This window comes from Macaca mulatta, chromosome 20 (assembly GCF_049350105.2).
Source record: "Macaca mulatta isolate MMU2019108-1 chromosome 20, T2T-MMU8v2.0, whole genome shotgun sequence".
NCBI classification, from domain to species: Eukaryota; Metazoa; Chordata; class Mammalia; order Primates; family Cercopithecidae; genus Macaca; species Macaca mulatta.
The window spans coordinates 4,879,716-4,892,072 of NC_133425.1; the positions used below are offsets into that span (position 1 = coordinate 4,879,716).

At 53.8% G+C, this 12,357-nt stretch overlaps 1 protein-coding gene across 11 annotated transcripts in view; it reads right to left on the reverse strand.

Moving 5' to 3' along the window:
• TRAP1 (TNF receptor associated protein 1) overlaps nt 1–12,357 on the reverse strand; it is a 60,390-nt gene that overhangs the window by 6,453 nt on the left and 41,580 nt on the right. For all 11 annotated transcript variants that reach the window (XR_013411462.1, XR_013411463.1, XR_013411464.1 and 8 more), the window contains 5 exons: nt 11,767–11,922; nt 10,077–10,197; nt 8,681–8,750; nt 1,696–1,843; nt 28–213 (listed from right to left, as the gene is read on the reverse strand). Coding sequence is in view for 6 of the 11 variants with exons in the window: in XM_077985403.1 (XP_077841529.1) it covers nt 28–213; nt 1,696–1,843; nt 8,681–8,750; nt 10,077–10,197; nt 11,767–11,922 (681 nt within the window). In the remaining 5 variants the exon portion in view is untranslated. The remainder of the gene's footprint in view (nt 1–27; nt 214–1,695; nt 1,844–8,680; nt 8,751–10,076; nt 10,198–11,766; nt 11,923–12,357) is intronic.

Sequence of the window (12,357 nt, forward strand, 5' to 3'; positions counted from 1 at the left end):
AGCCTGCCCCACCCACCGCTCACCCACCTCTGTGTCTTTCTTCTTCATGGCCTCATAGTAGGGCGAGTGCTCTGCCAGGTGCCGGTTGGGGGCGCACAGGTAGTAGATGTTGCGGGTGCCGGCCTGCATGCGACTGGCGTATTCTGAGAGGCTGGTTAACTGCCCGGCGGGCAGCGCTGAGGACTCGTAGCGCAGCAGCTTTGCTATGTCCTCCTGGAAGGGACGGGGCAGGTCACCATTTGCTCCAGGCCCATGGGCTCAATATCCCTCAACCAGCTGGGTGCAAACCCTCTGATGCCCATGGCCTCCTGACACTCCAGGCTGGCCCTGACGCGAAGGACAGTAGTAGACTTGGGGGTTGTCTGAGACCAGGCCTTGCTCTGCCCATCAGGCCCCTTTCGGGAGCTCTGGGGGCTTGGGAAGCACCTCTTGCAGGGGCTCTCCAGGGAGCTACGCGCACCATGCCCTGGGAGGGGACCCCCTGCCCCGCAACAGCAGAGCCTGGCCTGGACCTAGCATCTTCCCTTTCCCCGCAGTGACAGAGGCAGTCTCTGGTGAGCACACGGACATGGGTGAAGTCCACGGTTCTCAGTCCTCCTCACAGCTGGCCAGTGGGTGTCAGTGGGATTTGGAGAAGGGCCCTTAGAGGAGGGGTTTGCCCTCCTCCCCATCACCTGAACACAACTGTGACCTCTGGAGCTCATGGGAGCTGCTGCTGGAAGGACACAGCAGGGAAAACAGACGGAAAGAGGGAAAAGCAAGGAGCTGGGCATCCACCCAGCAGGGCCCAGGCCACCCCTGCACACATGGTGGGTCTGCACTAAGACATGTCACACATGCACACCTACAAAGACCTAGAAATGTCTCTGGCTCCTACCTATGTGCTATTAACTCAAATGAAGATAAACGAGAATGAAGAGGCCTGTGTCAGAAGCTGCAGGAGTCTGCAGACCACCAGAACGCAGCCTCCTTGGGACCCCACACGCGTGGCCACCCTCCTCCCGCTGCTGGAGAGAAGGGACATCAGCACAGGATGGGCTCCTAGGATGACATGTGCTGGGATTACGGTGGAGGCAGCTGCACCACACTGTGAATGCACTCAATGCCACTGAAGTGTACGTGTTAAAAGCTGAATTCTGTGAATTTGATGCTATGTAAATTGTATCTCAATAAAAAATGGACAAAAAATGTTTATGGAACCAATGTTTTGTTTTTCAGCCATCCACTGTTTCAGTAACTGAATGACTGGCCCCAGTAGCATAGTATTTGGAGACTGATATCCAGTACATGATAAATAGTCCCTCAACAGACACTGAGACCACCCCCTTCCCCACCTACAGGATCACAGTCCTTGGCTTGTCCCGCCTCTCTGTGGCTCCCCAGCCCCCAACATCCTCTGCGGGGAGACAGTCTGCGCACACCCCCTTCCTGCCACTACCTGGGCTGCAACTTCAGACAGCAGTGAGGCTGAGCCCTTCAGAATAGAGCACAGCACTGGCAGGAGGCTCAGGACGCGGCTGGAAGGTGCCAGAGGCCCAGAGGCCCGACTTTCCATTTCCTGACCCTGGCAGCAGCAGCAGCAGTAGCCAGGGGGCCCAGCTGCACCACCATCACGTCAGGGGATGCCTCCACCAGCTTCCTCAGCAACCCCAGGGACAAGGCGGCCCAGAGAAAGGCCTGGAACACAGCTCCTACCTTGACCTCCTGCTCGGTGGTGGTCACAATGCCCTCCCGCATGAACAGGCCGTAATCTTCAAAAAACTTTGCATATTTCTCAGCATCTTTTTTACTCTGGTCAATGAAGAATTTGATCAGCCTCTGCTGTAAAACGTCCCGGAGTTTCCTACAGAAAAGAAATGCATTTAATACATACAAGCAGCCTCTATGAAATACAAATGGCCAGAGGATACAAAAAAATGTTCAGCCCCCCTAAGAATCAAAATAGTGAAAACAACAAGGTACCGTTATTGGCCCAACTGAAATAGACTGAGCAGAAAGACAGAAACCCTGGGCAGTGGCCGGACAGGAGGCAGCAGGGTGGAGCGCACACACCCCCCGGAGGCGGGAGGAGAACCGCTGCCCCCAGAGACAGATACCCACACCCAGAAAACACTTCCAACCTTTGAGCCAGTTGTTCCGATTGTAGGAACTGCACCTTAGGAAACACGTGAGCACACCAAGATTTACGTACCAGGATTTTCACTGTGGCACAGAAAATATAATTATGAACAACTTCATGTTCAAGAATATAGGCTAAAATTATGTAATGCTAAATGGCCATTAAACAAAAAGCATCTTTTAATAATCCTCAATGACATGAGAAAGTTAACTGTTGAAAGAAAAACCAGAAAAATCCCAATATGGGTAAATTACAGTATGTCTATAGATACAGGCAAAAACTGTACATTCTACATGTACGTAACAATTTTCCATAATTAGGAGCAGCATTGTCTATACTATATATGTGCACTGTAATTTGGGGTTTATACTGAATATATGTACACTCTCATTTTTCAAAATTGGGATTTGAGGGATCAGGATATTTACTGCAGCATTACATAATGGCCTAAAATTAGGAACAACTTTATCACTGGGATTAGGGATATTTTTATTTCCTTCTTAATATTTCGCCTTTCCTTTAAGCAGGTAAATTACAATGTATTTCAACAATCCAGAGCAAGGGAACAACACTGTATCAAGTTCATTTACAGCCTTTCCTCCTGCACTCCATCCCCAGTGACTCAGTGCTTCAGCCACAGGGCAGAATGGGACAGGACAGTAGCCCAGGATGCGGTGCAGAGCCCAGGGAAAGCATCTATGCAGGGCCATGGTTGGGAAGTGCCTGGTATGGGTGTCAGAGCCCAAGAACCCCAGAGAAGGGTGTCCAGGCTGGGGCATGACCAGCCCACTGTGGAGAGTCAGAGCCCAAGTGGGTGACAGGGACATCCGCAGAAGAGGGCAGTGGCAATGGTAGATTGGTTACATGGAGGGGGATTGGTCAAATGGGTAACTGTGTTAAGAATAATCAACGGGGCGAGGTGGCTCATGCCTGTAATCCCAGCACTTTGGGAGGCTAAGGTGGGTGGATCACCTGAGGTCAGGAGTTCCAAGACCAGCCTGGCCAACATGGTACCACCCTATCTCTACTGAAAATACAAAAATTAGCTGGGCATGGTGGCGGGCGCCTATAATCCCAGCTACTCAGGTAGGCTGAGACAGGAGAATCGCTTGAACCTGGGAGGTGGAGGTTGCAGTGAGCTGAGATCACACCACTGCACTCCAGCCTTGGCAACAGAGCAAGAATCAGTCTCAAAAACAAAACAAACAAAAAGAATGAGAGACAGATTTCTCACTGTCCAAAGGGACTTTCAGACACAGGAGAAGGAAAGACCAGAGCATCCCAGTGGCACTGGATTCATATTGGAGGTATCAGTGGGAACATGAGAAAAATAAATCAAGGTATAGGTATAGGTATGTACACACACACACACACACACACACACACACACACACACACACACACCCCACTCTCTGTCTCTCCTCTTCCTAAGCTCTATCTACTAAGAGGGCCTGGGAGCACTGACACCTTAATAGTGATGAACACCCACAGTGCCCAGATCTTGGCTTCTAAATACCATTCTCCATTAAAGGAGATAGGGATCCTCAGAGAAGTAGTAGTCCTAGGGCTAAAAGGCTTCATGCAATACAAGGTGAGCCTGGAACATCTGGTACCAGAGGAAGTCCTCAGAGCAGGATCTGCCCAGGGCCTGTCCAAAAGGATGGGAGACCATGAAGAGGCTCGCACCGGCCACATCAGGGACCATCTGAACGTCAAAAATAATAGGCCAGATGCGGTGGCTCCCACCTGTAATCCCAGCACTTTGGGAGGCCAGGGCAGCTGGATCACTTGAGGTCAGGAGTTCGAGATCAGCCTGATCAGCATGGTGAAAATCTGTCTCTATAAAAAGTAATAAGCCGGGCATGGTGGCTCCCACCTGTAATCACAGCACTTTGGATGGCTGACGCAGGTGGATCACCAGAGATCAGGAGTTTGAGACCAGCCTGGTCAACATGGTGAGACCCCATCTCTATTAAAAGTACAAAAACTTAGCGGGGCATGGTGGTGGGTGACTGTAGTCCCAGCTACTTGAAAGGCTGAGGCAGGAGAATCGCTTGAATCTGGGAGGCAGAGGTTGCGGTGAGCTAATATCTTGCCACTGCACTGCACTCCAGTCTGAGCAACAGAGTAAGACTCTATCTCAAAAATAAATAAATAAATAAATAATTTTTAAAAAATTTTAGTAATAATAGCAACATATTATAAACTCTTGAATAAAACATGAAATCAGCCCATATGAATAAATTATAAATAGTATAAACATAACACAATTTTTTTTTTTTTAATCAGACGGAGTCTCGCTCTTGTCCCCCAGGCTGGAGTGCAGTGGCGCGATCTCGGCTCACTGCAACCTCTACCTCCCGGATTCAAGCAATTCTCCTGCCTCAGGCTCCCGAGTGGCTGGGATTACAGGTGCCCACCACCACGCCCAGCTAATTCTTCTTTTTTTTTTTTGAGATGAGTCTCACTCTGTTGCCCAGGCTGGAGTGCAGTGGCGCGATCTCGGCTCACTGCAACCTTCACCTCCCGGGTTCAAGCAATTCTCTGCCTCAGCCTCCCGAGTGGCTGGGATTAGAGGTGCCTGCCACCATGCCTGGCTAATTTTTTTGCTTTTTCAGTAGAGATGGGTTTCACCATCTTGACAGGCTAGTAACTCCTGACCTTGTGACCCACCTGCCTTGGCCTCCCAAAGTGCTGGGATTACAGGCGTGAGCCACTGTGCCCAGCCAAATTTTTCTTTTTTTTTTTTTTTTTTTTGAGACAGAGTCTGGCTCTGTCGCCCAGGCTGGAGTGTAGTGGCCGGATCTCAGCTCACTGCAAGCTCCGCCTCCCGGGTTTACGCCATTCTCCTGCCTCAGCCTCCCGAGTAGCTGGGACTACAGGCGCCCGCCACCTCGCCCTGCTAGTTTTTTGTATTTTTTTTTTTAGTAGAGACGGGGTTTCACCGTGTTAGCCAGGATGGTCTCGATCTCCTGACCTCGTGATCCGCCCGTCTCGGCCTCCCAAAGTGCTGGGATTACAGGCTTGAGCCACCGCGCCCAGCCAATTTTTCTATTTTTTAAGTAGAGACGGGGTTTCACCATGTTGGCCAGACTGGTCTCGAACTCCTGACCTCAGGTGATCCACTCGTCTCGGCCTCCCAAAGTGCTGGGATTACAGGCGTAAGCCAACTTGCCCGGCCAACACACAAATATTTTAAGTAAATAAATGAATATATTGAGAGTTTCATGAAGAATGTGACATTTACATAGCTTCAAAATACCACCCCTGTCACATCTGTTCATTACAAAGGGGAGGACATCCTTGTTTGTTGGAAATGCACCCCAAAGGCATCGGGAAGGCAACTTCCTCTCACAGGGTTCGAGGAAAAACATGTTCTTGGTACCATGCTTCCAACTTTTAAGTCTGTGATTCTTTTAAAAGCTCTAATTTCAGCTGACTCTTTTCTGACCGAGATGAGTTCTCAGACTGACAACGCAACCTTTGACAACCACAAGCTGGGATGAGGACTCCTGCTCTGCAGCTTTGGGCACCACCAGGGGGCCAGCAAGCCTGCCACAGCCAGGAATGCAGCTCCCTTACTGAGGAAGACCACCCCTCTGTGACTCAGTTTCCACAACTATGAGTGAGGACTCCCGGCTCCCCTCACAGGATGAAGCAGGTGTTTATGCAGGCTCAGCACCGTTCTCAGTGAAGAAGAAACACTCAGGAAACACATTCAGAAAGGGGAGAGGAATGCAGTCGCCTCAGCCTGCAGGGACGCCAGGAGCTCCCTCTCCACAGGGCCTGGCCCCTGCCTCCACTTCATCCGTGAGCTTCCCAGATGAGGCCAGACGTGTCCCCAGTTCAGTCGGTGTCCTTTGCTTTATCCAGCCCAGGGACATTGTGCCTGGAACCTCCCCTCCTGTGGCCACTCCTGGGCAGGGTGATGGGGGTGGACAAAGGGTGGGGACAACTCCAGTACCAGCAATAATCTTCCGGGAGTCAGCCCCAAGCCCTCTCTTCACTGAAGTGAACTGAAACATTGGGCAGACCACCAGTAACCCACAGGCGCACTCCACGCACACAGGGTCAATACACCAAAGAGCACGACTCTAACGATCACAGAACAGTTACTGCTGTGGGGTGGGGACGCATCCTGCCGAGGTCAGCACATCTGCTGCCCTGCGGTCATGTCAGCAGCAAGGTGGGGTCCTGCTGTCAGGAGCCAGCACGGCTGTGTGGGGAAACAAGGACTGAGGTCCCCTTTTCATTGATTATATAACGTATCTGTAGTGAGCAAGGAAAATACCTTTTATATGGTCAAATCCTCTGTCCAAGTAACCCCACCCCTAGTATTCTATCCTAAGGAAATATAGCTGCAGGTAAAGATTTCAGAACAGGCCGGGTGCAGTGGCTCACACTTGTAATCCCAGCACTTTGGGAGGCCAAGGCAGGCAGATCACAAGGTCAGGAGATCACGACCATCCTGGCTAACACGGTGAAATCTCGTCTCTACTAAAAATACAAAAAATTAGCCGGGCGAGGTGGCGGGCGCCTGTAGTCCCAGCTACTTGAGAGGCTAAGGCAGGAGAATGGTGTGAACCCGGGAGGCAGAGCTTGCAGTGAGCCGAGATCGCGCCACCACACTCCAGCCTGGGTGACAGAGCAAAACTTCGTCTCAAAAAAACACACACAAAAAGATTTCACAACAAAGATAAACATGTGCACTGCAGTGTCATAGAGCAGAAACACTGAGACGGCCCAGCTGTGCAGCCCCGAGGGACGGGATCGGTAAACTACGGTATGTCCCTGTGATATCCCATGATGTAGCAACTAAAAGTGCTTCCAAAAAATGACATGGGAACTGCTGCAAATAAACTAGGTAGAAAAAAGGAAACAGAGTATAAGCAATATGCATTCAGTTGTGTGAAAAACAAAAACAAAAAATCTAAGTGGCCAGGTACAGTGGCTCATGCCTGGAATCCCAGCACTTTGGGAGGCTAGGCCAAAGGATTGCTTGAGCCCAGGAGTTCAAGACCAGCCTGGGCAACACAGTAAGATCCCAACTCTACAAAAAATACAAAAAAATTAGCCAGGCATGGTAGCTCACACCTGTAGTCCCAGCTACTTGGGAGGCTGAGGTGGGAGGATTGCTTGCGCCCGAGAGGTTGAGGCTACAATGAGCTGTGATCACACCACTGCATTCCAGTCTGGGCAACACAGCAAGACCCTATCAGTCAACCAATAAAAGCATTACTGTGGCTTGCTTGGTTGAAAACAGAAAAAAATCTCCGTGGCTCCCTCTGCCTCTGAAGTGAGGTGGGAGGACATCACCGGCAGGCCATGTGACCTGTGCAGGGCTGGGCATGGACCCAACAGGCAGGAAGCCACACTGTCCACCATCTCCCCAGACCTGCTCCTGCCCATGGCATAGGACAGAATCTCTGAGGGCCAGTGCCTCTCAGTATGGGCCTCTCGCCATCCCCACAGTACAGCCCAAACACACACCAACTACCCAGCCTCATCCTTTACCCGAGAAGCCGCTTCCATTTCAACACTGGAGAAAAATCGGTGGAAGAACGCACTGTAGGCACGTGGCGGGCTCTGACAAGGCCCGCTCCATGGCATGCTGCACATGGTGGGCTCTTGAGAGACCTCCCGAGCTCCTAATTCCAGCTGAATCCTCACCCCACAGGCTCCCTCTGAAACCTGCCCTATGTGGCTGCCAATCTACCCAACCCTAAACCGTCAACAGCGGTCATCTCTGGGGGAGAGCACAGGTGGCTTGAATGTGCTCTAGTAAGGAAATATTACTTGCATTAGGGGAAAAAAAGCCAGTAAGCGAGGTTTTTTTTTTTTTTTTTTTTTTTTTTGAGACGGAGTCTCGCTCTGCCGCCCAGGCTGGAGTGCAGTGGCCGGATCTCAGCTCACTGCAGGCTCCGCCTCCCAGGTTCACGCAATTCTCCTGCCTCAGCCTCCCCAGTAGCTGGGACTACAGGCGCCTGCCACCTCGCCCGGCTAGTTTTTTTTTGTATTTTTTAGTAGAGACGGGGTTTCACCGTGTCAGCCAGGATGGTCTCGATCTCCTGACCTCGTGATCCGCCCGCCTCGGCCTCCCAAAGTGCTGGGATTACAGGCTTGAGCCACCGCGCCCGGCCAGTAAGCGAGGTTTTGAACAAAGACTATTTGGTGAGCCTGGGGCCAGGATGGGGAAGTCATAGCTACTGATGGAGAACCCGGAGCTAGTGCACTGGAGTCCCCTCCACACAGGGCTGGCCTGCTGCAGGGTTGCAGTCACAACCCTGGGGCACAGGTGGGCAGGTCTGGCTCTGCGGCCCCTCCCCCTATCCAGACTCCAACCTCAGCTATAACCAGCTGTCCCCACGTTCTTCTGGACCACAGGCCTCAGAAGCCAGGCCAGCACCTGGAAGGCTCCTGAGGGCCCCCATGTGCAGGCCAGGCTTCCCCATCCACCTCTGCTCTCAGCTCCATGGGCCATGGCTAGGGCCCTCTGGGGGCAAAGGAGCGGGTAGGGGCCTTGTCCCCAGCACGGTCCTCTCCCCACGGCCCGAGGCTCACCTGATGAGCATGCTCTCCTGCAGCAGCTCCCGGCTGAGGTTCAGGGGAATGTCCTCACTGTCCACCACACCTGGGAGACACGGCGGTCAGCTTCTCTGGGGGCTGCGGCCCTCCACACCACCCAACATTCCCCATTAACCTGTCCTTTGTCTTCAGGCCTGGCCTTCAACCCAGCACGTGTGCTAAGAGGGAAGCAGAGAGGTGGCACTGGCGGAGCTTCCTCTACGTCCTGCCACCTCCCAGAACAGTGACCTGGGCTGCGGGTGGGCGGGCCAGCCTCGGGATACACTTGGACAACCACAGCCTGGGCTTTATGTTAAAAATCTTAACTCTGGGCCGGGCGCGGTGGCTCAAGCCTGTAATCCCAGCACTTTGGGAGGCCGAGACGGGCGGATCACGAGGTCAGGAGATCGAGACCATCCTGGCTAACACAATGAAACCCCGTCTCTACTAAAAATACAAAAAAATTAGCCGGGCGAGGTGGCGGGTGCCTGTAGTCCCGGCTACTCGGGAGGCTGAGGCAGGAGAATGGCGTAAACCCGGGAGGCGGAGCTTGCAGTGAGCCGAGATAGCGCCACTGCACTCCAGCCTGGGCGACAGAGCGAGACTCCGTCTCAAAAAATCTTAACTCTGGCTGGGCACGGTGTCTGATGCCTGTAATCCCAGCACTTTGGGAGGTTCAGGCAGGCATATCATGAGGTCAGGAGTTCAAGACCAGCCCGGCAATTATGGTGCAACCCCATCTCTACTAAAAATACAAAAATGAGCCGGGCGTGGTGGCGCATGCCTGTAACCCCAGCTACTCAGGAGGCTAAGGCAGGAGAATCACTTGAACCCAGAAGGCAGCGGTTGCAGTGAGCCACGACTGTGCCACCGCACTCCAGCCTGGGCGACAGAGCAAGACTCATCTCAAAAAAAAAAAAAAAAAAAACTCCATCAGGGATGGTTTGCACCTATGTGTACCAAGGCTTAAATACTGAAGTCTTTCTTAAACTATAATCTCACTCAAATGTAACACAAGTCACATATAAAGCTGAAACTCACACAATATCCCTACACACGGAAAGACCTCAATGTGAACACCCCAGTGCTCCCCCAAGATCAGCCATTCACACAGGGAGGCGGGGCAGCTCCCGGGGTGTGTAAACGTGGCTGACTCGCAGGCCCACGGGCAGTGAAGGCCTATGGTGGTGCAGGCCCACGGCGGTGCAGGCCCGTGGTGGTGCAGGCCCACAGCGGTGCAGGCCCGTGGTGGTGCAGGCCCATGGCAGTGCAGGCCCATGGTGGTGCTCTCGCTGCGGATGGCTGCTGAGAACGGAATCAGCCAGGTCCCTCACAGATGCAGCAGGCGACACCAGGCCACAGGGGCACAGCTCACGGACTCTGGGCAGCGTACCTCGGATGAAACGCAGCCACTTGGGCAGAATGTCCGTGGCCTTGGTCTGGATGAGGACTTTGCGGCTGTACAGTGCAATGCTGGAGCCCAGCTCCCGGCTCACGTCAAACATGGACGGTTTCTGGGGGTGAGGAGAACACGCCATCATGTGGCACTGACCCTCCCCAGGTAGGTCCTCGCTGGGAGGCAGGGGGCAGACGCGATGAATCCAGCGCCCACTGCCCCCCTCACCCTCCCCCGGCATCTGCTCTGAGTTGAAGCCCAGTGCAGGGGCCCCACAGTGCCCCACACCGTGGCTCTGCAGGGGCCGAAGGCCTTCTCTGGCAGCTGCTGCCCTCCCCAGTCCACCCCCTAAGGAGGACACAAGAAAGTGAACCTTGCACGTACCCCTGAATACCCTGAACACAGCCAAACTTTGCTACAGGTCAGGGGTCAGCAAAAAGCCCTCCAGCCAAATCCAGCTCACGGCCTACCTCTGTGTAGCCTAAGAGTCGTTTTCACACTTTCAAACAGTTGAGGACAGATTTCGGAAAGGAGGATCTCATGAGACATGAAGATGAAATTCAAATTTCAGTGTCTATGCAGCGCATGGGACCCAGCCCTGTGTGCTCGGGGGGCAGCATGGGCGATGCTGCTTCCTCACCCGGCAGGGTTAGTGGCTACGACAGAGACCAGGTCCGAAAAGCCGGGGCCAGCTCCTGTCTGGCTCAGTTCCTGTCTGTCCCTCACGGAACCCGTCTGCCAGCACCTGCTCCATACTGGCACTTCCGGAACCAGGACCCACACCTCATCACAGGGGATCCGGTGAAAATGCGGGACTATCTAGTTCAAATGTGAAGGGACCTGGTTAAAATGTGGGGGGACCTGGTTAAAATCCAGGGAGTCTGCTTAACATCCAAGGGATCTGGTTAAAATGCAGGGGGACCTTGTTAACATGCGGGGAGAGCTTGTTAAAATGTGGGCTCCCACGAAGGAACCCTGGGTGGGGCCTGAGACTCTAACAAGCCCCTGGAGGCCACACCTGGGTGGCTCTTTCCAAGACGGATGCCAACTGTGCGGGACATTACGAGAGTTCCAGGCAGACAAGGACAGGAAAGCCTGGGGCGGGACAGGCTGGCTCTCAGCCCCCAATAGGTCTCCTTATGGCAGGATCTGTGGGCACTTCAGTGTGGTAAAGGAAAGCAGGGGAGTTGGAGGGTGTTGAGGAAGCACACAGAGGCCCACAGAGCGGCAGACCACAGGCCTTCCCAGAGCGCCTGGCAGGACAGCATCCACTGATCCACAGCAGGTGATGCAGGCTCTGAGGGCCCTCCCCAGGCAGGCCCCAGTCCACAAGCCCCCACCCCAGCCTGCACTGAGATGCCCATCAATCCTTCCCTCGCCATGTGTGACCCCTGAGGGAGGAAACATCTGTGGTCACCCACCCAGAGGCATCTGTTCTTTCTTTTTTTTCAGCGATGAGGTCTCACTATGTTGGTCAGGCTGATCTGCAACTCCTGGGCTCGGGTGATCCACCCTCCTCAGCCTCCCAAAGTGCCGGGATGACAGGCGTGAGCCACTGCACCCAGCACTACCTGTTTTTTATGCCCTCACGCGGCCACGTTAATCACGTGACATCTGCAGAGCTGACGTCACGGGGGGACAAAACAAGAGTCCCCCCGAGGGCCATGGGCCTGCCGCAGCAGCTCACCGTATCCGGCACGTAGAAGAGGCTGCGGATGTTGAGCGGCGCATCCGTCTTATAGTGCAGGGTGTAGCGGGGCTTGTCGTAAGCCTGCGCGATGTAGCGGTAGAACTCTTCATGTTGCCACTCGCTGATGTCCTTGGGGTCCATCATCCAGATGGCCTGGAAACAGAGATCGGCGGGGAGAGCGTCGTGTTTACCATGCACGTATTCCTCACCACCGTGCAGGCCTGAGCCACCGCAGCGCCTGTCCCTAGACAGGCCCCTGGGACAGACAAGCAGTGGTCTCAGGTGTAGACCCCTCTCCAGCCCCACCAGTGGGCTGCGCTGGGAAGTGCAGGGGAGACACACAAGGCTCTGGGGCACCTCAGGACGACATGTCAGATGGACCAGCCGGGCTCTGAGGGGGCCTGTGGGAGAGGACGACACTGCCCAGCAGGGCGAGCTGACAAATATGGTGAGGGCCGTGAGAGCGAGGATGACCCACGCTGCACCACAGCTGAACCGCGAGGAGCGGAGTCAGTCACTGAGGACAGCAGTCCGCATGACTCCATCCAGAAGAAATGTCTGGAACAGGCAGCCCAACGGACAGAAAGG